General features: G+C 42.1%; 1 protein-coding gene across 1 annotated transcript; it reads left to right on the plus strand.

Annotated features, from left to right (window-relative positions):
* The first annotated feature begins 214 nt into the window (after window positions 1-214).
* On the plus strand, window positions 215-10,910 carry LOC308318478 (uncharacterized protein). The gene is made up of 4 exons (XM_080768047.1): window positions 215-339; window positions 3,504-3,605; window positions 8,248-9,617; window positions 10,051-10,910. The coding sequence occupies exons 2-3, from the start codon at window positions 3,536-3,538 to the stop codon at window positions 9,447-9,449; spliced, it is 1,272 nt and encodes a 423-aa protein (XP_080624173.1). The 5' UTR covers window positions 215-339; window positions 3,504-3,535; the 3' UTR covers window positions 9,450-9,617; window positions 10,051-10,910.
* Window positions 10,911-24,421: the final 13,511 nt, after the last annotated feature.

The raw sequence follows: 24,421 nt of genomic DNA on the forward strand, positions 1-24,421 counted from the left end.
AAAGCCTATCATAATATCAGTTTTCAGCACAAACCTTAAGTGTAACTTGTGTCTGAGGTTGTCTTTGCTCCACAGTCTGTGTCAAGAGTGACACTATAGACTAGAGGCTGGCACGTTGTATACACACGAGTCACGACGTCTGGTTTTTTTGTGTGCTAATGCTAATGCTAATAACAGACGGACAGTATTGAGGGACAGTCTGCCGTTTTCAACCTGAAGACACAAAGAGGACAACCCAGATAGAGTTTAGTTTGAGCAACCAGCTGAGCGTCACTCCAATGTTGTAACCCTGGCAAGAACAAGAAGTATTCGCCTCTGCTCTGACGTGTTGAGAAGACGGTGAGTAGGACTACTGATCAGTAGCCTATCTGTAAGAGTAGACCCGACAGTAGCCCCTCTCGGAACCCCCTGGGTCAGCCCAATCCGAACCGAACCGGGCTGACCCGTAGGGTTCCTGGTCAAGCTAAGATTTTTCAATGCGATTGTTGGGACGCGGATATACACAAACTCATCGTTTAGTCCATCGGCGCGGAATTAGGACGCTTTTTATTGTGTTTGTTTACGGATGTGCGAACTATAAGTACCTTACATACCTCTGATAAAATCTCCTGTGTCGCGGAAGCCGTTAAGTATTTTTAATCCATGTTTGATTAAAAATGTCGCTTTGATTTCTTCTTGTTTATTTACCGTTTATTGTACCGCCTCTCGATGTGCGGTTGGCTTTGCGGGCTATGTCCCTTCCTCTGATCTGCTCCGTCATAGCTGTAGCACCACTAGCTAGCCAGATAGGCGGTACAATGAGGTGTCAATAAACAAGGTAGGAAGAAGCGACATTTTTAATCAATCATGGATTAAAAATACTTAACGGCTTCCGCGACACAGGAGATGTGTCGGTATGGTATGTAAGGTACTTATAGTTCGCACATTCGTAAGTCAATACATGAATAACCATGGTAAAAGCGCGCAGAAGTCCGTCTCATGGAGTGTTTACATTGTATTTGTTTGTGCGTAACTGGCGACAGCCCCACGTGAAGCAGGACCCAATGCAGTAAAGTCATAAAAGTGTCAGAAACTTTACTACATTCGGGTTCTGCTTGCGGGGCTAACCCGACAGTAGAGTCGTGGATGTGACACAGTGTGTGTGTGTGTGTGTGAATAAAGCCCTTTAAATTGAATTGTGTGCGCGCGCGTGCACTAGCCGCAATTTGCACTAGAATGTTTTTTATAATGGGATCTAGATCTCAATATTTTTTTTAAATCTAGCGTTGCAAAGTGTGTTTGTGTGTGTGTTTGTGTGTGTGTTAAAGTGACAGATTTATACATTCCATTTTGTACAGCATGACCTTAATTGGCTTACGAATGTGCAAGACAAATATATATATAGGCCTATTCTTCATATATTTGTGTAATTTTTTTGCGACCTCTGGCCGCATTTACTATGAAATCGTACAGTTTTGTCCGTCAGTCAAAGTCCACATACTATGGGAAAGCCCCCATAGGAAAGCCTATATATGGTCCCCAGGTCTCGTGACATCACGTGACATCATAGTAAATGTGACCTGCTGTCACAGTTGAGCTCATATATGGAGATGCCTGATGTCATCAATATTGGCCAGCAACTCTACATCTGACCTCAAACCCTGTCAGAACCTGTTCTGACATTCCATAATGTTGATCCTTCCCCATCCATCCATCTATCCATCTATCTATCCTATTCCATGTCTCCCTTTTGACTTATAACAACCATTGTCCATTCAAACTCTAGAAGGGCCTGCCCCCAAGTTATTAGTGCAGCCACGCCTGGCAGCAGTTGAATGGGGGAATTGACAGGTTAAGTCATGATTGTATATTTTTCTATGAGGGTTTGGGCTTGTTGCAGAGATTAAAATAGGGTGCATTTTGCATCCCAAAACACAGATTATAGTTAAGAGACGCAATAAAACAACGACTTCTGCATCCACAGGATGCACTACTGTACTGTTTTTTATTCTAGTTTATTGTGCTAGCTTTAGTTATAATAATCATTTCTTCTTCTGGTTTGTACATGAGTATAACCCATTATAACCACATAAATTGAAATGGGAGTTAAATGCTGTAAAAATGGCAAGATTTGACTCCTAATGTCGTTGAAGTGGGACTCAAAACATTTCCCTGGGACTCATCTAAAAGACCATCCCTGCATCCCGGGACTCATTACATTGAAAACCTATTTACAATTTACATCACTGTTGTTGAGCTAGTTCGTCGTTGGTGGCGTTGCAAAGCGTGTCGGGCTGAATGACTTTGAATGTTTCCACTGTAGAGCGCAGCCCTTTGAACCTGTGCGTCATCTGTGATATGATTATGTTATATTAACGGGCCTGGGACACATTCACTCTAGAAGAGGTTTCTGGGTCCGCTATACGCTCGTCAGACGGAAGCTCATCGAAGTGTTTCTTCACCTTCACCGTCTCTGCCTAACGTTTTCAAAGGTTTTGCTGTGTCACCCCATTTTTCAGCAAGCCTCTCAGCTTGTCAGCTTGGCATCATCAAAACTCGCTCGAAATACGGTCAAATCTTTTGATTTTGCTGTCTAGCAGCTTAACCCATTTTGTACGGGAACACCTTTTGGTGTTTTAAACATTGTTATAATTTTATTGAAAAATAGCAGATCTACAAGCTCGTAGCACGCCACCGAGTGGCGCGCTACGAGCTTGTAGGGCTGCTATTTTTGAAAAATCATGAACATGTGGTGCAAAGCTTTGAATATATACTCTTTCAGAGCGAACGTTTTTAACGCAAATCTTTGCTTCTGGGGGGGGGGGGGGGGGGGGTCCCTGAAACAACACATTTTCAGATGGGGGGTCAGCTGCCAATTTCATATATCTTTGGGGGTCCTTGACATGAAATATTGAGAACCACTGATATGAGGTTTTTCAGAAAGAAATACATTTAAAAAAATACATTTTATAAATAGTAGTCAGGCATAAATGGGTTAACTGCTGTGGCCAGGTCTGTGTCTTGGGATTGCAGAAGTTTTGAGGCAACATTTGTTCGCTCCAAAATCTTGCTTTGGAGAACAACAGTGCAGATGAAGTTGAATTTCTCAATTGAACCTTTCAGTGAAATAGCCTCGTCTCGCTCGTCTCTCTCTTTGCGCTCGTCAGTGACAGTTTAGTCAAAGCTTTCATAACATCACTGTAGCGATATATCTCAGCGAGGTCACTGCATCATGACGTGATGACCATCTAGTGGGGCATAAACATACAAGTATGTATGTTTTTAGTGCACTGAAACTAATTCCAATCGACTCTGTTGACATGGCAATAAAGTCTTGATTCCTATTCTTTTCAAGATCATTATCCATTTTTGTTGTATTTGAGAGCATTGCCCATCTCTTTATACTGTGCCTTTTATACTGTGCCCAAAGAACGCGTGCGTGCGTGCGTGCGTGCGTGCGCGTGCAACACGTGTAGCCTAGTCCTATGTCTCAAAGTCATTCACTTGCATGGTTTTAATTTCAGACCAGTGTGTGGAGTCCAGACTGCAGGTGACGATGAACTCTCCAGACTCTTCCAGGGACATTTCTATTAAACAGGAGGAACCTGAAGACCACCCACACCTCGGTACGTGTCATGTGCTCTCTCTCTCTCTCTCTCTCTCTCTCTCTCTCTCTCCAACAAGTCCAACATCTTCTTACACAACACTTTTTTGACTTGAGAGCTACTTTCACAATGACCAGCTCAAACAAGATCTACTCACACCAAAAAAAGTATTATCCCATTGCTGAAAACGGCAGCACTGGCTGCTTATACATACTATAAGACAAACACACTTGGAATGGGAAATAGAGAGAGGAAAGTGGAATTCGTAGTTATTAGTATATTACTTTGTATTTGTATTGCATTTGTATTGTGTGTTTGAGCTGAAAGGCTCTTAATCAATCAGTCACCTTAATTCCAAGTAGTTTTTTTTAATGATATATATTTTCGGGGCATGTCATGTGGACTACCTGCAAAAAGCCTTTGTGATCTACTGGTAGATCGCGATCTACCTTCTGGGCACCCCTGAGTTTAGGGATATCCCTATGGACCAGGGGAGAGGCCATCGAGGCACCAATGCAAAGCTGCAATCCTGTGGAATTGCGAGTGTGGTTTCCTATCTCTCTATAGGAATATTGTTCAATTAGAAGAGTTGCATTGGGAATGTCACCGTGTCGTTTACTGTCCAATTAGTAGTGTGGGAAAGGTTACTTACCGTAATACGCCCTGCCAGAAGTAACCTTTTTTTTCTCGCCCCCCAGTAATTGCATCTTTTGTCTCCATGTCTTACTTTGCATTTTCAACTTAAGCAGTGCCCCCCCCCCCCCCCCCCCCCCAACCCCTGTTCTGCTACATTGTAAAATCTTCATTGTTTATTTAACTCTGAAAGGTGTACTGTATAGAGCAGGTGTTCCCAAACTTTTTTGGACCAGGTACCCCTTTTGGGGTAGATATTTTTCCAGGTACCCCTGTATCACATATACAGACGTCTAAATGTAGACGTCTAAATGTAGGCGTCTAAATGTATACAGACGTCTAAATGTAGACGTCTAAATGTATACGTCTAAATGTAGACGTCTAAATGTAGACGTCTAAATGTATACAGACGTCTAAATGTAGACGTCTAAATGTAGACGTCTAAATGTGTACGTCTAAGTGTAGACGTCTAAATGTGTACGTCTTCTCTTATGGGGGTCCCTGGCATATCTTTTCAAATGGGGGTCCACGGGCTAAGTAGTGTCAATTTGGGGGTCCTTGACATGAAAAAGTTTGGGAACCACTGCTTTAAACACTTTAGCACTTTATGAACATGAACAAAATAGATGGGTCCCCCCTGGAACTCCCTCAGGTACCCCTGGGGGTCCCCGGACCCCACTTTGGGAACCACTGGTATAGAGCGTCGCAGTTCCGCCCCCCCTCGAGAGACCCGGAAAATAAATCGCCGTTCATTTTCCTCATAGGCATTTCTTAAAGTATTTATTTAAAGACGGTTACGCCGCGGACAAAGCCAACTCGGATCGTGACAAATCATGACAATGAACACAATATTTTGGGCCGATCAAATCATTAGAAAGAAGAAAATAAAGGCAGGAGATGACACTATTTGTTTTGTTTTTCTTCTTATAAATGAATTGATCGGCCACTAAACATTGTGTTCATCGTCATGATTTGTCACGATCCGAGTTGGCTTTGTCCGCGGCGTAACCGTCTTTAAATAAATACTTTAAGAAAATCCTATGGAAGAAATGCATTGCATTTCATTTCCTGGGCCACTCGTCGTTCTGAAAGGGGGAGGGACTGCGACGCTCTATATGCCACCACACTAACTAGAAAGATGTATTTCTGGAAATGTGTGGTTGCACTTTCCCTTGATCAGCTCGCTAAGTACAATATGATGTAGCCGGCGAGTATCCCACATAACTTCACGGTCATGTTGGTCATTATTATTATCCGGGTATCCCACATAACTTCACGGTCATGTTGGTCATTATTATTATCCGGGTATCCCACATAACTTCACGGTCATGTTGGTCATTATTATTAACTTCACGGTCAACTTCATGGTCAGGTTTATCTGGAATCAAGCTGGGCAATAATTATAGGCTGGTTGCCTACTGCAACCACACTAATGATTAAGATAATAAACTTCACCACATTGTACTTTTTTTTTTTTCAACTTCTCACCTTTATTTATAAAATACATCAAACAACATTATAAATCAGGGTAAATCACAAAGGAACTTTATACAGAACAACCATCAGTAAAATGAATCAATTGAAGCAGGAGCAATCACGGTGGAAAATATTCTGGAGCATATTGTTTTGGAGTTCATGTCCATGTTCAAGTTGGGCCATTGACAGAAAAAGCTGTCTTGCCCAACTCTGTCTGGGCCTGAGGAACCTTGAGCCTTAAGGAATCACTAGAGCGGGTCTGATAGGTGCTATTGTTCAGTTCCATCATGGAACACATCTAGTCGGGGAGCATCCCAGCAATGGCTTTATATAAAAATAGGTGCCAATGCTTATCTCGCCTCTCAGTCAGAGAGGATAAACCTGCGTTCTCATAAAGTGCACAGTGGTGGGCACCATAACTATCACTAGTAGTCCACCGCAAGGCGGAGTGGTAACTACAGAGTGGACGTAGGCCAAAGGACCTTGAAGCCTGTTGTTTTTCTTCAGAGCTTAGTTTTCCAGAACCTCCTGTAATAACCTGTACTTAGCAACTGTAATGGCACAAACTTAGTAGGCAAAAGCTCAGTTTGTACATGCTACATGGAATTCAATTCAATTCAATTTTATTATAGTGTCAAATCACAACAAGTTGTCTCAAGACACTTTACAACCAACAAAGATCCACCCAGAGCAAGCAACATTGCGACAATGGTAACGAAAAACTCCCCTTTAGGAAGGAACGTCAGGCAGAACCCGACTCTAGGGTGGGCGGCCATCTGCCTCGACCGTGTCGGGGGGGGGGGGGGGTGGGGGGGTGGAGGGAGAGAGAGAGAGATAGACAGAGAGAGAAGACAGAGAATAGGCAGGTGGGCTCCGTGGAGGGGTCTGGTCCACATCTGGTCCAGGTCGAGCTCTGTGAGGCCGGGTCCAGGTCACACTTCTGGTGGGCTCCATGAAGAGGCCTGATCCACGGTCACACTCGGCAGTCCGTTGGGGGTTAATATTAGAGGTCCATGGAACATCTTAGTTAGTAGGTACAAGCTCAGTTTGTGCATGGAACACGGAAGTTAGAAAAATGGATTTACATTGGAAATGACATGTCACGGTTATTGTGGCAGAATGAATTGCGAATAACATTGTTATTTATTAGAAATGGCACTTCTGTTGAACCACTTGAAACCCCGGCATCCCTACAGAGCACCGAAGTCCTGTCCATCCTCGTGTACTTTTTATTTGCATTGTAATCATAGGGGGATTTTAGATCGCCTCATAAGAACTGTGTTTGAAAAATAAACGGATCACCCCGGCCTTTTCACTCATATGGATATGAAGCATCGACTGAAGGTGGAAATGTACAAATATACCCAAAGAGTAACAAAATAAGCGTTAGAAACAACCCAAACAACCCAGAGACTACATTTCCGGGTAGGCGGGTACATGGCTGCATCTGCCCGTCGCACAACAGAAACTCAATGTTAATGACGTTTATTTTTATTTTTATTTCATTGATATTTAATGTTTTGTGGTTATAGTACGAGTCGAGTCACCACCAGCTGAGCTTACGTCAACGAGGAATCTCAGGAACGCTATGTGTCGACGGCTGGGCGTGACGTATATTAGCAGCGACATTGCCTTCATATGTAGTTTCAAGGCTTTTTGCGGCCACATTAATTCCATTTTCTCCAGAAACTGGCCGTATCAAATATGAATAGACATCATTAACGACGCACAGCCACTCCCCTGACAGAAAGGTGGTCGGTTTATTTTTCAAACGCAGTTCTTATATGAAGCGACCTAAAATCGCCCTATATGGGGATTTCACTGCAAATAAAAAAAATACATGAACCTGTGTATTGGCGCCCTCTACTGAAAGTGACGTCAGACTTCGGTGCTCTATTCTGGGGGTAATGCCCGCCAAAAATGGCTCACAACGTGGTGTGTTGCAGATCCACAAGTTCACTACGCAAATTGATTTGTGTACAGTGAAATAAGAGCGTTCCAAATGTACTCAATACACGTCCGTTTTTTATCAACTATGGAGGGTTAAAGTTAACCTGACTCCGCGAGAATGCGTTCACAAGTTCCCTCCTCCTGCCTGGATCTGGTCTTTCAAACAGAAATGATGAACCCGGAAGCAGCTCGACAAAAATCTGTTATTTCGAGTTGTGGTCCTGTTAGGTTGTGTTTACATTTGTGCTGTGGCACAGCTACGATACGTCACCAGTCTCGCGTTGATCCCGCCTCTAGCGGCCGCATATCGCTCCGATCAGCATTTGTTCTCAGCGCATCGTCTCTGCCTGAGAGAGACCAGCTGGGAGCAGGAGGAGGAACTCTCTGCTGCCACCAGCTGGCAGAGTCAGGTTAGGTTAAAGTGGTACTGAAGTGAATTTGCACCTCGACAAAAGCCAATTCTTCCTCTTGCGTGACGGAGGACGATCTTTACAATACATTTTAATCCCTCTGCGATGTGATTATTGTGAGTGTTTTCATCATGATAACGATGTCCCATTCTTAATCCAGTGTTGACTATCATGTTCTATGTTTCTGCTCCTAGACGTCCTGCACATGGTTGTGTGTAAAGAGGAGGTTTCCTCTAAACAGGAGAGCAGCCCCAGTCTGCTCCAGGAGGAACCAGAGCCTCCACACATTAAAAAAGAAGAGGAGGAGCTACTCCAAAGACCAGAGGAGCCCACTGGATCAATGTTGACATTACTAGCAGTGAAAAGTGAAGACGGGGATGAAGACATCTCTTCACACTGCTCTGAAGTTGAATCTGACACTGAAGACAGTTTTGATTGGGATGAGACCAGTGGAGGTCAGTCGGCTTCAAACACCAGCTCTATAAGCAGGAAGAGACAAGGAGACGCAGAGGAACCGAGATCTCACAGTCATCAACAGTTTAGCAAGACTTTAACTCAGCCAGGAGAAGTGTGCATAGACGTACTCAATGTCACAGGAAGAAAACACGTCTGTAATCAGTGTGACAAGAGTTTCAAAGACGCATACAATCTGACGACCCACCAGCGTACCCACACTGGAGAAAAACCTTTCCGTTGTACAACATGTAACAAATGTTTTGCTACGTCAACTTCTCTGAAATCACACCAGCGTGTCCACACTGTAAAAAAAACTTTCCACTGTAAACACTGTGACAAGAGTTTCAAATACTCATTTGGACTGAAAACACACCAGCGTACCCACACCGGAGAAAAACCTTTCCGTTGTACACTGTGTAACAAGTGTTTTACTACGTCAACTTATCTGAAATCGCACCAGCTTACCCACACTGATGAAAAACCTTTCAGTTGTACACTGTGTAACAAGTGTTTTACTATGGAATACTATCTTAAAAAACACCAGAGTGTCCACACTGGAGAAAGACCCTTCCACTGTAAACATTGTGACAAGACTTTCAAATACTCATTTGGAATGAAAAGACACCAGCATACCCACACTGGAGAACAACCTTTCCGTTGTACACTGTGTAACAAATGTTTTTCTTTGTCAAGTTCTCTGAAAACACACCAGCGCGTCCACACTGGAGAAAGACCGTTCCAGTGCAAATATTGTGACAAGAGTTTCAAACACTCAGGTAAACTGTCAAAACACCAAGGTGTCCACGCTGGAGAGAAACTTTACCACTGTACACATTGTGGAAAAAGCTTGAGAGTGTTAGGTAACGTAAAGACACACCAACACGGAGAACAACCTTTCCACTGTAAACATTGTGACAAGAGTTTCACTTTGAATGATTGAATACCTTAGACAGAAATGCAAACAGCAACAGAGTACAGTCAAACACTTGGTCTAAAAGGATAACAATGCGTTCTTGTTTCCATTCGGGTCCTATGTATTCAATTGAGATGTGGGAGGGGCCCGGACAGGAGACAACCCACAGAGCCTAGTCCCTCCATGTGCCAGAAGGTATACTGGACTACTCGCCCCGGTGCTTGCCCGTTTTTCCTCCCGGAATTTTCCCTAGTGAGGGGGATAACTTTGTAATATGCTATTGGCTGTTTGTATTCTTTTTGGAAAAATATAAAAAGATACTGCTGTGGAAAGGCATGTATAGTATTACCTATAAACAATTTAGTATAATGTAGTATATGTAAGGTTTTTCCCCCCCTCAAATGGTACCTCGTCAGATAATCCCCGCATATCCTACAACAACTTCTGTGAACAGACTTCACTGTAGTAGCTTTTCATAAATTATATTTGTACTTAAGGCTGTTCTGCTGTCATGAAAGTTTATAGTTAGAGAAATTCAAAGTCCAGCCGTCTGCTGTCCAGCCTCTCACTGGGGAAAATTCTGGGAGGAAAACAGAAACGGGGCGAGTAGTCTTGTTACCGCCAGAAGTATACCTCCCAGCCCTGGCAGAGTAGTTCTGGAGTAGTTCCAACGGATTGTGTGCCCCTGGTTTTTCCATAGTGGGACTGATTGAGGGTAGCTATACTGGGACGTAAGTCTGGACTTGATCACTCCCGGCTGGGTCGCCTGAGTGAGGGGTATGATGTTGAGAGACCCCGAAACCCCGTTGACCTCAGGATACATCACTGAGGATACGTCCAAGGTGCATCCATGTGATGTTTTTTTTTGTTATAATTAATAAACATAACACAAAATTAAATATCGCAAAATATAAAACACTATGGGGACCTATTTCCGCTGGTGCTTTACCCCTTATCCCTAAACTTTATTTGTTACTATTTTGAAAAGCATACAAAAAATAAAGGCAAAGAAGATGACAAACGGGTCCATATATGTACAGACACCAGTATGTCCACACTGGAAAAACCTTTCCACTGTAAACATTGTGACAAAGAGTTTCAATAAATCAGGTAACTAGGGAAACAAACGTTCCACTATAAATTAGCTCACTGGGAGGATCAAGATGAAACACCTGTATGTTGGTAGGGAGGTGGATAGTGATTGGTGTGACACAAACCACAGAATTCGAGACAAACATCGATTTTTCTGATCAGGTTTTAGAACTTGGTTGAATTGCCTTTCGCTACATTTTTTTTTGATCAGTTACTGTGTGAGGACACAGTTCACACGCACACATGCAAACTCAAACCTAAGTGACATGTAAAAAATAAAAATAAGTTCACCAAAAATGGGAGATCTACACGATGGATGCTTAACCCATTCTGAACGGGCACCCATTTTGGTGTTAGCATCATGTTATGCTTTAGCTATTGAAAAATAGCAGATCTACAAGCTCATAGCGCGCCACCGAGTGGCGCGATACGAGCTTGTAGGTCTGCTATTTTTGAAAAATCGAAGAACGACTGACATTTTTCTAGAATCTGATCTCAGGTCAGAATGGATTAATCAGACCAGTGTGTGTCCAGTGGAAACCTCGTATGAATCTGATCTCAGGTCAGAATGGGTTAAGTTATCATGCCATTCGCGTAGATCTACGCCAGTTAACCCATTCTGACCGGGAACCCATTTTGGTGTTCCAGCATCATGTCATGCTTTAGCTATTGAAAAATAGCAGATCTACAAGCTCGTAGCGCGCCACCGAGTGGCGCGCTACGAACGACTGACATTTTTAGAATCTGATCTCGGGTCAGAATGGGTTCATCAGACCAGTGTGTGTCCGCAGTGGAAACCTCGTATGAATCTGATCTCAGGTCAGAATGGGTTAATAAATGCTGCACTCCACGCCATTGCCGTTGATGTCCGGCAATTGTTTTTTTAATAGTGAATTTGATTGTCAATAACACAAGATCGCACATCTTGATCTGTCGTGCCCATAAACATCTACTCTATTCTGTTTCTTTGCCTGTATCTCCTATTCCTTGTCCCAGATGGCATTTATGAGAGACATTGAGGAACATGTCATGTGAGTACAGATGTACAGTATAATAAATCATTCTGATCTGAACGGGAGTATCTATTCTCTATTATTATAGGAGTATATTATTATTATTATTGAGGGGTGCTAGCCCCATCTCTTTGACTCTAACCTATATACCTATTTTAGCGTGATGATTAAGTTTAAAACGAGTAATACACTGTCTGGATGTGATCTTGAATGAGATTTTAAAACTGGGTGCTTCTGTAATCAAAACCACCTGTGTTTGGAGGCCGACACAGCAATGGGAATCAAACGGGTGAGCTTCATTTGTATTGGCATTTATTGATGTGATTTTATGCATTTCTTTATATAAAAATACACAAAAATGAAAATGTTCAAATTCTTTTGGCATCCATTGTTGGGTATGCCCATATGGTTACCAGGTGCACCGGATGTGGTCTTAAAGTGTGACAAACGTATTTTTCATTTCAGCAGGTCTTTACATGCCAATGACAATGAAAGGATAATTTACGTCATATGTGTCTGAGCAAATCGGCTTTTCTCGTAACCCTTTACAAACATTAAATGCCATTGCATAGACTGTGCCATTGACATTGGATGATGATGTACGGCAGATGATGATCTGATATCTCCATATGTGGATATATATCATATGTTGGTCCTTCCAATCCCCATCCATCCTTCCTCTTCAATGTCTCCCTTTTGACTGATACCTGTCCATTTAAACTCTATACGGGCCTGCCCTAAAGTTATTAGTGCAGCTGCGACCGGAAGCCGGCGGAAAACTAGAGTTCTCCAGCACATAATTCATTCCATCTATTGACCTGACCCCCCCATTCCAAAGCTCCAGCGCTGTCACCCAGGCGGATGCGTGCACGTGACCTCGCGTGCACGCTGGTTATCATACTGCAGTATTAGGCCAGTGCATCCCAACCTTTAATGGACCAGCTCAGTGGCCTTGTGGTTAGAGTGTCCGCCCTGAGACTGGGAGGTCGGGGGTTCGATCCCCGGCCGGGTCATACCAAACTACCAAAGACTCTAAAAATGGGACCGAATGCCTCCCTGCTTGACACTCAGCATCAAGGGTTGGATTGGGGGGTATGTCCCTGCGACATACTAGCGTCATGTCCAGGGGGTGTACTTGTACATCAAGCTGCCTCATGGCTACAGAAACAGGAGATAGGCCCTATGGGCCTAGGATCCGGAACAATCCTCTCTGTTTTACCCCTGCCCTTATTGGCCGCCCAAAAGCATGCAAGCTCCCATTGGACCGTGAGTTCCAACTTCTCGGCCAACGGGAGATTGCCCCTGTGTTTCGATGGCGTTGCCACGTCTGCTCGTATCAAGCCTGGCTTCGTCCACTGAAAACGTTTTTATTTCGGGAACATTTTTCTGATTTTATTTGACTTGATTATGTTGTTCTTATTTGCTTGTTGTACTGTCACTGTTTTAATTATGATTGATTTGATTGTGTCACTGTACAGCACTTTGTAACATTGTTAAGAAAGGTGCTTTATAAATAAAATTTACTTACTTACTTACACAAGGCAGGTCGCTGGTTTCCGTGGCAAAACATGGCAACGACCCAGTGCGTCTCACAATGTTGTGATTTCTCTGCATGCATGCAATTAAAATGAATGACCTGTAGGTGTCGTCAATGCACAGCGTCTGATCAATAGTTGAAATGTCAATTTTGATTGATTTAAATATTTATTAACAGTTTGCAGAATTACAGTAGGCCTACATTTCAAAAACAAACTCAATACAAAGACTGTTAACTGTGAGTGGACGACCCAATTAAGCCTTACACTTGTTTACCAAAAGGGCATTGTTCAATTCATCAAAACATTTAGAGACAAACAAATAGACACTTAAATCAAATGTAAAATTCTACAGTGTAAAGACACCAATTTAATTATAAATGTCAATAAAGTTGAATATCTAAGAATATCAATTTAAAATGTATTATCCAATACAAATTTCCTTACCATTTTTAATGTTTTTAGTTTTGTATTGCTATTTTTATTTGCTAATTGTAGATTGACCTACTTTTTGTTTCTGGCATTCCGCTGCTTGTTATTTTTTATTTTATTTTCATGTGAAGTACTTTGAGTTGCATTTTATGTATGAAATGTGCTATATAAATAAAGTTTACACCACTGACTGTCCCTCCATATAAAATAAAGGCGAAAGTCACAAAAGAAAATTGATCAGTTACAATTCCAGACTATGAAGAATAATTTAATAAAGGAATACTTCCAGATTCAGTTAAAGATTAGCTACAATAATTGTGATATTAAAAGTTAAATGCTCGTAATATGACATAACAGAGAGGAATGGGCCGGACCCTAAGCGCAAGGGGACAATTTACAATTTAGGCATTTAGCAGACGCTCTTAATCCAGAGCGACTTACATTTTAAATTGATATTGTAATCACAGACTATCTTCTTGGTGTCTTTGAACTATAATTTGACATTTGATTTAAACATACAAAAGGACAAAAGTGTCATCAAAGCAGGTTATTGAGCAATGCAGGGCCTCGCACCCCATATAGGTCAGCAGAAGCTGGCTAATAGTACTATTACCATCGCTTTTCGTGTTGCTTTGCTTTGTGACACTTGAGTTCATTGTTCATCATCCAGCAGCTAGCTAACATGCTAACAGATACTACATGTCCATAACTAAGCCAAAAATGGACAGAAATGTTCCAAATTAAAATCGATCCCTTATTGGCCCCTGGAGAAAGCCCTGCTGCCTTTAAATATTTTCCAAACACCTTGTACGATTTAATAAAAAAATATCAAATATCCACACATAATATTAAGAACCCATCATCATCATCATCATCCAGCAGCTAGCTAACATGCTAAACAGATACTATTCAATTCAATTCAATTTTATTATAGTGTCAAATCACAACAAGTTGTCTCAAGACACTTTACAACCAACAAAGATCCACCCAGAGCAAGCAACATTGCGACAATGGTAACGAAAAACTCCCCTTTAGGAAGAAACGTCAGGCAGAACCCGACTCTAGGGTGGGCGGCCATCTGCCTCGACCGTGTCGGGGGGGGGGGGGGGGGGGGGGGTAGAGGGAGAGAGAGAGAGATAGACAGAGAGAAAAGACAGAGAATAGGCAGGTGGGCTCCGTGGAGGGGTCTGGTCCACATCTGGTCCAGGTCGAGCTCTGTGAGGCCGGGTCCAGGTCACACTTCTGGTGGGCTCCATGAAGAGGCCTGATCCACGGTCACACTCGGCAGTCAGTTGGGGGTTAATATTAGAGGTCCACAGAACTGCGACGGGGAGGACGAAAAGAGACTCCGGGGAGAGATTCCCCGGATGCTGGATTAGTGGCAGGCCTTACTGGAGCCTATATAGTGTATATTACAAGTACTGCTGGGAGACAAACCCACACAACAATGTACGACCATGGTATCCAGCTAGACCCGGAGACAAGTCTGGCCATAGGCTTTGTCGTAGAGAAAGGTTTTCAACCTTGTCTTGAATGTGCAGAGCGTGTCAGCCCCACGGACCGAAGCCGGGAGAAGGTTCCACAGCTGCGGTGCCTGGGACCTAAACGCCCTGCCTCCTATTGTAACTTTTGATATTTTTGGAACAGTAAGCATGTTTGCATATTGCAAACGCACTGCTGTTCTATTTGGTTTGTAGGGATCAATGAGATCCTTGAGATATTGTGGTGCCTGACCATTGAGGGCTTTGTAAGTGAGAAGAAGAACTTTGAACTCTATTCTGTATTTGACCGGGAGCCAGTGTAGGGAGGCCAGTGAAGGAGTGATATGGTCTCTTCTTCTGGTACCTGTCAACACACGCGCCGCAGCATTTTGAACTAACTGTAGGCTTTTCAGAGACTTGCCTGGGCAGCCTGATAATAGCGAATTGCAGTAGTCCAGCCTTGAGGTGACGAAGGCGTGGACAAGTTTTTCTGCGTCATTTTTGGACAGGATGTGCCTGACCTTTGCAATATTTCGCAGGTGAAAGAAAGCATTCTTTGAGATTTGTTTGATATGAGATTTGAAAGACAAGTCTTGATCAAAGGTAACCCCCAGATTCCTCACAGTGGCCTTGGAGGCCAAAGTAATGCCATCTAGAGAAAAGTTCCCATCGACCAACTTGTCTCTCAGGGGCTTAGGGCCGATCACGATAACTTCCGTTTTGTTAGAGTTGAGGAGCAGGTAATTACCTGCCATCCAACTCTTTATGTCTTTAAGACATGCTTGAAGTTTGACTAGTTGGTCCGTTTCGTTCGGTTTCATCGATAGATATAGTTGAGTGTCGTCTGCGTAACAATGAAAATCTATGGAGTGTTCCCTGATGATGTTGCCCAGAGGGAGCATATATAAAGAGAAGAGTATTGGTCCAAGCACAGAGCCTTGTGGGACTCCGTATTTGACCTTTTCACGTGTAGAGGAGCCATTATTGACCTCTACAAACTGAAAACGATCAGACAGATAGGACTCGAACCATTTCAGTGCGGCACCCCTGATGCCAACCAGATGTTCCAGTCTCTGTAGCAGAATGTGGTGGTCAATAGTGTCGAATGCAGCACTAAGGTCCAGCAACACCAGTACGGAGAGGAGGTTATTATCTGCTGCAGTCAGGAGGTCATTTGTAACTCTCAGCAGGGCCGTCTCAGTGCTATGGTTAGCTCTGAAGCCCGACTGAAAGCCTTCTAATATATTGTTGTTTTGTAGAAAGTCACACAACTGTTTGGCGACCGCTACATGTCCATAACTAAGCCAAAAATGGACAGAAATGTTCCAAATTAAAATCGATCCCTTATTGGCCCCTGGAGAAAGCCCCGCTGCCTTTAAATATTTTCCAAACACCTTGTACGATTTATTAAAATTATGAATACGTCCATCCACCGCACACTGTAACAAGATGGCCGCCGCCGTGCTGTTTTGGAATTACTGAGAGGTAGGGGCGGGACCATGCCGCCATTGGCTCCTGGGTTGGAACCCCAGGTGGAACCCCAGGTGGAACCAGCCAATGGTAGCCTGCACGATCCGGGCACCGGCCAATCGGTGGCCCGGAAGTTGGAACAATGTTGGAACACTTGGAACAAAAAAAGGACGAAGATGGAACTCGACCAAGCAGTCTCATGGCTACAGAAACAGGATATAGGCTCCTGCCCCTATGGGCCTCATGGCTACAGAAACAGGAGATAGGCTCCTGCCCTATGGGCCTCATGGCTACAGAAACAGGAGATAGGCCCTATGGGCCTCATGGCTACAGAAACAGGAGATAGGCTCCTGCCCTATGGGCCTCATGGCTACAGAAACAGGAGATAGGCTCCTGCCCTATGGGCCTCATGGCTACAGAAACAGGAGATAGGCTCCTGCCCCTATGGGCCTCATGGCTACAGAAACAGGAGATAGGCTCCTGCCCTATGGGCCTCATGGCTACAGAAACAGGAGATAGGCTCCTGCCCCCTATGGGCCTCATGGCTACAGAAACAGGAGATAGGCTCCTGCCCTATGGGCCTCATGGCTACAGAAACAGGAGATAGGCTCCTGCCCTATATGGGCCTCATGGCTCGGCAAGGCTACTTACTTACTTATACTTACTTATAGCAGAGAAGTAAGACTAGCACTAATTAAATATCCATTCATAGTAGATATGAGTAGAAATACGATGCCTTATATACAGTATGTTCTGACCACAAGTAAAAGAGTATAAAAGTGCACTTTCATTTGATTGTATTTATTTTGAGGTCAAGCAGTTGAGACGAATAACATTCTAAGTCCACACTAATTATCCATATTGGGGTCCCTGGTACAACACATGTTCATATGAGGGTCCCTGGTACAACACATGTTCAGATGGGGGTCCCTGGTACAACACATGTTCAGATGGGGGTCCCTGACATTAATTCGGGGGTCCTTTTAACTCCTTGACATGAGAAGGTTTGAGAAGCACTGTAAATATTCCTCACACATGCAGTGTCTGCTGGCGACCACTAGATGGTGGCAATACGTTGGTATTCCAGTCTGCTCCATGACACAAGACTGAACAAAATGTGTACGTTTTCACCTGCTCTACGTTCTCTCTCTCTCTCTCTCTCTCTCTCTCTCTCTCTCTCTCTCTCTCTCTCTCTCTCCCCTCTGTTGTTAGGGCTGAGACTAGAATATGAGCACATATCTCAGCCCCTGGCCTCCACCACCTCCACCTCCACCTCCTCCTCCTCCGACCGACAGCAATGTGAACCGATTCATTATGTTGAACTGTCCATCAACTGTCTGTCTGTCTGTCTGTCTGTCTGTCTGTCTGTCTGTCGTGTGTGCGTGCGTGCGTGTGTGTGTGCGCGCGCATGCGTGCAGCTTGTAAATCCACACAGCTGTAATCTGGACCAATGACGGACGGTCTAGACCCGGATAAGGTAGGCGGGGCTTATGATTTAAAATGGATCCCACACGGTGCATAGCAGCAGTGTTTGGGGCGTAGCTGCAATAAGGTAAGGTCTGTTTGAGAACCGCATGGTTGTTGTTTGCCAACATTAACTCTGATATTGTTTAAACATTACAACAGTGTTGTTAGAAGGACTGTTGGTTGTTTATTGTGACTATTAAAAGGACAACAATATGAGGAATGTGTTGGTACTTTTTGAGAGACACAAACAAATAAACTAAAACGGGTGGAAAGTAAATAATTACATCTACTGAAGTACTGTGGACAATATATTGTACTTTAATATTCTATTATTTGGACACTTTACTAGTTTTGTAGATTTGGATTATTTTAAATTTATCCTTTTGGCTACATTGCAATTTGCCACTGGGCTACAAACACATTTTGGCCATTTGGAAGTAGCTGATCTACAATCTCTCAATGCATTGTGAGATTTTCAGATTTTTATTTTTCTTTCAAACATTTTGAAATGGGACATTTCTGTGTAATGAGTACATTTGGTCTTTTTAAGTGCATTTTGATGCCATACCCTTTTACTTTAGTACATAAAGGTAACACAAGTTGTAACTGTGGCTCAGACACATTCATAAGATTAAGCTAAACTAAATGTCTCTCTGCTGGATGGAAAACTCAAATGTACAAACGTACATACATACAAAAGTAGCAGATCTACATGCCCATTTCTACCATACAGAGAAACTTTATTTCAACTTTAAAGGGCCACTTCACCCCTTTTGCAACCAGATCTTATTTTAATGATTTTTGAGAAACACTTTCCTGGGGTTTTTGTGTTTTTAGATATTTTAGTATTTCAAAGTGTCCATGGACTCCATGATGTCATGGACACCGGGCTAACTTCCTTCCTGAACTACAATTCCCACAATGCTTTGGTGCACTGCTCCTCCTTGTGGATAGGGGGAGGGCTGTCTTACTGAGACAACATTTAGTCCAGGAAGGAAGTGAGCCCAGTGTTCAACTTCATGACATCATGGACTCTTTGAAATACTAAAATATCTAAATGCATAAAAACCCCAGGAAAGTGTTTTTTGTCTCCCAAACATAAAAAAACTGGTTGCAAAAGAAATGCAAGAATTTCCTTAAAGATGTTTTTTCTACAATGTATAAAATCTGGATAAAGTGTAATATTGGTGTATGTTTGTGTCTTACAGGTTGATCATGTGACCTTGGTGTCATGCGGTGACCTTGGCTGCAGTCATCAGGAGATAGCTGGTATTGGTAATAGAGTGTCTACTCGGCTGGGCTGAAACTTATAACGGTGTCAACGAACGCTCCCTGAGATTACGAGGCGTACGGTGCTCGGGACGTATTGTGCCATACAACCTACGCGGCTCTATTAATACCGGCTGTCTTCAACCGCGCGACGGAAGCCCCCCCCACGGTATGTGAGAATGTGTGTAATAATGGTGACACAGCTCTGTCAGTGACTGTTATGACTTCCAAAATGTCATCCTGTAGGCCGACAACTAATTTTCTTTTCCCCTGCCATTTCAGAAAGTGAAGCTGACTGGAAGTGTGGACTCTATGCTTTTGCCACTGCTGGGTGAACTCTATGCTGTTGCCACTGCTGGCTGCTGTTAGCAGTGAAGGTTAGTTAACCGTCTGATTCCTGCTGCTTGTTTAAGTGGACTACATGCTACCATACCGTAGGTTGTCTTTCGCGCCATGTATAGTTTCACTTAATTTGTGTGTGTATAATGCCAGTCCACATCACAGTTGTGTGATGTTTGTGGAGGCATGTGATTTATTTATCGTTTAACATAATTTACGGGTAAACTCTGTCCACATCCACATCACATATGTATGTTCTCTTGTGTCTCCTTTCTCTTCTCTATTCTTTGGTTTAATAAAGTTATTTATTTTTTGTTGTCATAGTTTTTAATCGCATTTTGCTTTATTTTATTTAGGTAGGTAATTTCTTTCTTCTTGCCTATCTATTGCCCTAGTTCTTCACTGTGCATACAAATGTGATGTGGAGGTATGTGATTTATGTCTCGTGTCATTATGGTAGCATGTAGCCCCTTAACACTGTGTTTACAGCCTATGCTGTAGGTCTAACGGATGAAGCAAATGATGGCCGCTGTGTCATTTGCTTCCTTGGTTGGTGTGTTTTGTTTAGTGCTGATATTGAAGGTAAGTGAGCGTAGTTTATTATCCTTGGCTGTTGGGCAGAAACCTTGTATCTCCATAGTTCAACCTTTTTGTAAATTAATTTCCTTACTTATCATGCTACAGTGTCACACACAAGTAGCAAATGGCCAATCTCACGAGGCAAAGATAATCCATTATTGAATATTTAACATGTAGTATTCTGTTTTTCTAATATATCGAACCAGTGAAGTATCGGCAAGAGCTTGTGACTAAATGATAACATTGGAACACAGATTATTATATTAATAATATTGGATCACAGTTGTTTTGGTCCATAAAAGTAACCGTTTTGGACGTACAAGGTTTCTACCCAACCTTCATATTTTCTCTCTTCTATTCTTTGTTTTAATAAAGTTATTTGTTTTTGTGGTCTGAGTTTTTAATCGCATTTTGCTTTATTTTTTTGTAATTTATTATTTCTTCCATGTATGACACTAGTTCTTCACTAGTGTATGTGTGATTCGGGTAGTGTCTCGTGTACAGTTTCTCATTTGGAGCTGTTTCATGTAATTTACCAGTAAAGCGTCATCACGTCAGTTCACATCAGATATAAACACAGGCCCGGTATGTGATGTGCATTTATGTGAGTTTTTAAAGGTGATATTTCACAGCAATTGCGGATAGCTCGTCATTCGCGTCTGTCGGCATTGTTCACACCATACCAATTGTGTTCATTGCAGTTGTATGTTGTGTTCTAATGTCGTCCATAGTGTTGTATGTTGTGTACTGTTCATTGTATTGCTGACAAATACTGGGGCGCAAAGAATGCTGCTACCTCGTATAATTTATGTCAATCGTCCACAAATGGCATAAATTGTACAGTCTTGCCCCATGTTTCCTACATGGGACAACTAGATAGAAAAATACTTGCGCCACGAAAACCTAAGGCCAACTGCTTGGGCAGAGACCAAGAAAATCTATTTTGTTCATGTTTATGAAGCGCTCCAAGTGCTTAAAGTGAAAAGTGCAGCTGCAAACATCTAGGTCATAAGACCATTGTTGGTGCTATATTATCAGATCTAATTTGTAAAGTAAAGCTTCATTACGTAAGCCCACATCACCTATGAACACAGGCCCGGTATGTGATGTGTGTTTATGTCTTGTCTCATTTCACATTTGTGAGTAAGGCTTCATCATATCATCCCACATCACATAATTAACAATAGGGTTAGGGTAGGGCTAGGTATGTGATGTTGGTTGATGTGATGTATGTCTTATAATGTGCAAGCTTCATCGCGTCAGTTCACATCACATTATGTGGTGTGTATTGATATGATTTATTTATGCTGCAATTTTTCAGCTAAAACTTCATCCATGCCGGTCAGTAGGCGAGGCATTGACGATGGGCCTATATGACCCAAACGTTTTCTGCTGCACTTTTCACTTTTAGCACTTTGCAGCACTTTATGAGCATGACCAAATAAGATATTCTTAGTTTATGTCTGAGGAGTTTTCCTTAAGGTATTTGTGGAGTGAGTCTTCCGGTTTTCAATTGTATAAAGACATAATCATGGATATCAGTCATGATTCAAATTGAGTGTGTAGGCTATCTTTTATTTTATTCTCTTGCCGCTGGAGGCTGGCAAGAGTAAGTTTAAAAAAAAACTAATGACTGATTTGGACCTGTAAATTATAAAACTAAGGCACTGGTGTGGTACTCCTGGTTTACCAGAACAGGGTTCAACTCCCTGCGGTGCCCTCAATTTGTTGTATTTACATGGTTCATTTTCTGCTCATTGTGTTGCCTTTTCATAGATGATAATGTAACCCAGGTGGAAAACCCAGCTTACAAGCTAAAAGAGTTGACAAGGTTAACTAAGCTATTTCATCTGTATTGAAATTCATTATAAGGTATTTTATGTACAAAACAACCTACCTCAAACTAATAATACTCAATGGTTTAGTTGTTCATGATGTATACTTGGAGGCAACACTAGAGGGCAGCACTGCTTTTTACAGCAGCTGAAAGTGATGTCACGTCACGAAGCCCACAATTGGCCAATGGGTGGCGCTATAGCACTCAACTGAAAATGCAAACTTTAAACGGGCATAGCTCATGAACCGTTTGACCGTGCGCAATAAAACTTTGATACCCATGTGTCGTGTTCTGACCTTTGACCTGACGGGGTCTGATAGATCACCTGCCATTTTGAATTGTATTTCTCTTCTCCCGGCATCTTTGCTCAAAATGTCAACATTAACCATGGACCTATACTGATAAAACAAAATCAACATTTATTTTTTTAAGTCTAAGTCTAAAAATGACTACTATAAACTGTAGTCATATCAGAACCTGGAAGGACCACAGACGAGGGTTTTAAATATATAATGGCAATCTTTATTAAAGTAAATTTATAGAAGGCAAAACGGTGATGAACTATACGACAAGACATTTCATAATATGCAAAGCACTTAAACACAATTAAACTCTTCACATAATAAAACCTCTCTATACAATACTAGCCTATATTGCGTGTACACAATATACAACAGCGCTTTGGTGCCTCGGTGTTCCATCTATCCATTTAGTTAAATGTATTTACAATATTTATTACGTTAACGACATGAACCCTATAATCACTATTCTGAGGGGAACATTAGCCAAAAAAAATCAGATCTACAAGCTCATGATTTGAGCTTTGTCTCTGGTTGCCTGGGACTGACTGAGCACAAATGGCATTTGGTTGGTTTTCAAAACCAAATGGCACTGTTGTGCAGCCTAACGCACACATGCATATTAACTATATACGTTACCAGATTTGACTGAGACTGCCATCGCGCAAATTTCCTTTTCACCAGAGGAGAAAAGTTCTTTTTTTTCTTAAAAAAAAAAAATATATATATATATATATATATATATATATATATCACAGGCAGTCTTCACAAGTATAAGAGCTGAAATTGACATGTAAATATGAAATAAATGCTTAAACATCTAGCTAGGTGTAATGTTAGACCACAGAAGTGAACCTTTCAAGCCTGTTTTCTCAACTCTGTTTTCTGCAAGACATATCTCCAAAACTGGTGGGTCAAACTGAACAACCAATATGTCAATTTGAAGCTATGATTCCCTGCTTTCATATGACGTGAAAAAAAAATCCAATGGCAGTCCCTCAGTCAAATTTAGTCACGTATGATGATTTCAGGTGTCGGGTGACAGTTCAGTACAGTAGAGCGACCCCCCCCCCCCCACACACACGGTAACAGTCCTTTCTCGACCCTGGGGACGTTCCTGTGGGTCTGGAAGTTCCGGGGACCCCCACACGGAGTTGCACCACTTACTTCACACGAGTGTGATTTTCATGATTTGGGGGAAAAAAAGTCTACTATACCATCTACTATAGTCCATGGTTTCGGACCGCATGCAGTTTTTCATGATATTGCAGGATTTGAGAAAAATATGAAGATAATGGCCCTGTAAATTACAACAAAACAAACCAAGGCACTGGTGTGGTACTCCTGGTTTACCAGAACGGGGTTCGAGTCCCTGCAGTGCTATGCTCAATTTGTCGTATTTACATGGTTTATTTAAATTTTCTTCTCATTGTGTTGCCTTTTCATAGATGATAACCCTTATTTTTTCTACGGTTAGTACTCCCTACAGTTGAGTTACCAAGTCTATTTATTACATATGATTTCTGTTCACTAGACCCAGAACAGAAATGAGAACGTCTGTCTTATTTTAGTTTGAGAAAGTTCTCTCACATATATTTATTCTGCAAAAATTAGTGATGACGTGAAGACCAACACAACACTGACTCAACAAAGTCATCACTTTACCGAATGTTTTGTAGTTTCTGAGTTATTTAACTTAAACGCCCAATGCATTCTCAATGGCAATAGCACACATTTTGCCTGTGTCCTACATACTTAAACCTACCAACCCTATTTTAGCCTACTTAGGTTCATCTTACGGTGGACATGTTTGCCTGAAAAGGAATCTTTGAAATGTTTCATAGTTTTAGAAATATAGTGCTTTCAAATTTGAGACATTTATAGGCAGATAGTGGCATTTCAAAAATCACTTTCACCTAGAAACTCCATTCACACTTGGTAAAATTCAGCTTACTGTGGAGACAAACGCTGAAACTTTTTACTTTGAAATGTTTTGTAGTTTCTGAGTTATTTAACTTAAACGCCCAATGCATTCTCAATGGCAATATCACAAACTTTGGCATGTCCTACATACTTACACCTAGCAACCCCATTCTAGCCTACTTAGGTTCATGTTACGGTGGACATATTTGCCTGAAAAGGAATCTTTGAAATGTTTCATAGTTTTAGAAATATAGTGCTTTCGA

This window comes from Protomyctophum bolini (assembly GCF_963924005.1).
Source record: "Protomyctophum bolini genome assembly, chromosome: 7".
NCBI classification, from domain to species: domain Eukaryota; kingdom Metazoa; phylum Chordata; class Actinopteri; order Myctophiformes; family Myctophidae; genus Protomyctophum; species Protomyctophum bolini.

What these genes read in the sequence shown, in the direction of transcription:
- LOC308318478 (XM_080768047.1), top strand. Translation starts at nt 3,536, where the DNA reads ATGAACTCTCCAGACTCTTCCAGGGACATTTCTATTAAACAGGAGGAA. An exon ending in TGAAGACCACCCACACCTCG is followed by an intron (nt 3,606 to 8,247) that starts GTACGTGTCATG and finishes TTCTGCTCCTAG; the next exon opens with ACGTCCTGCACATGGTTGTG.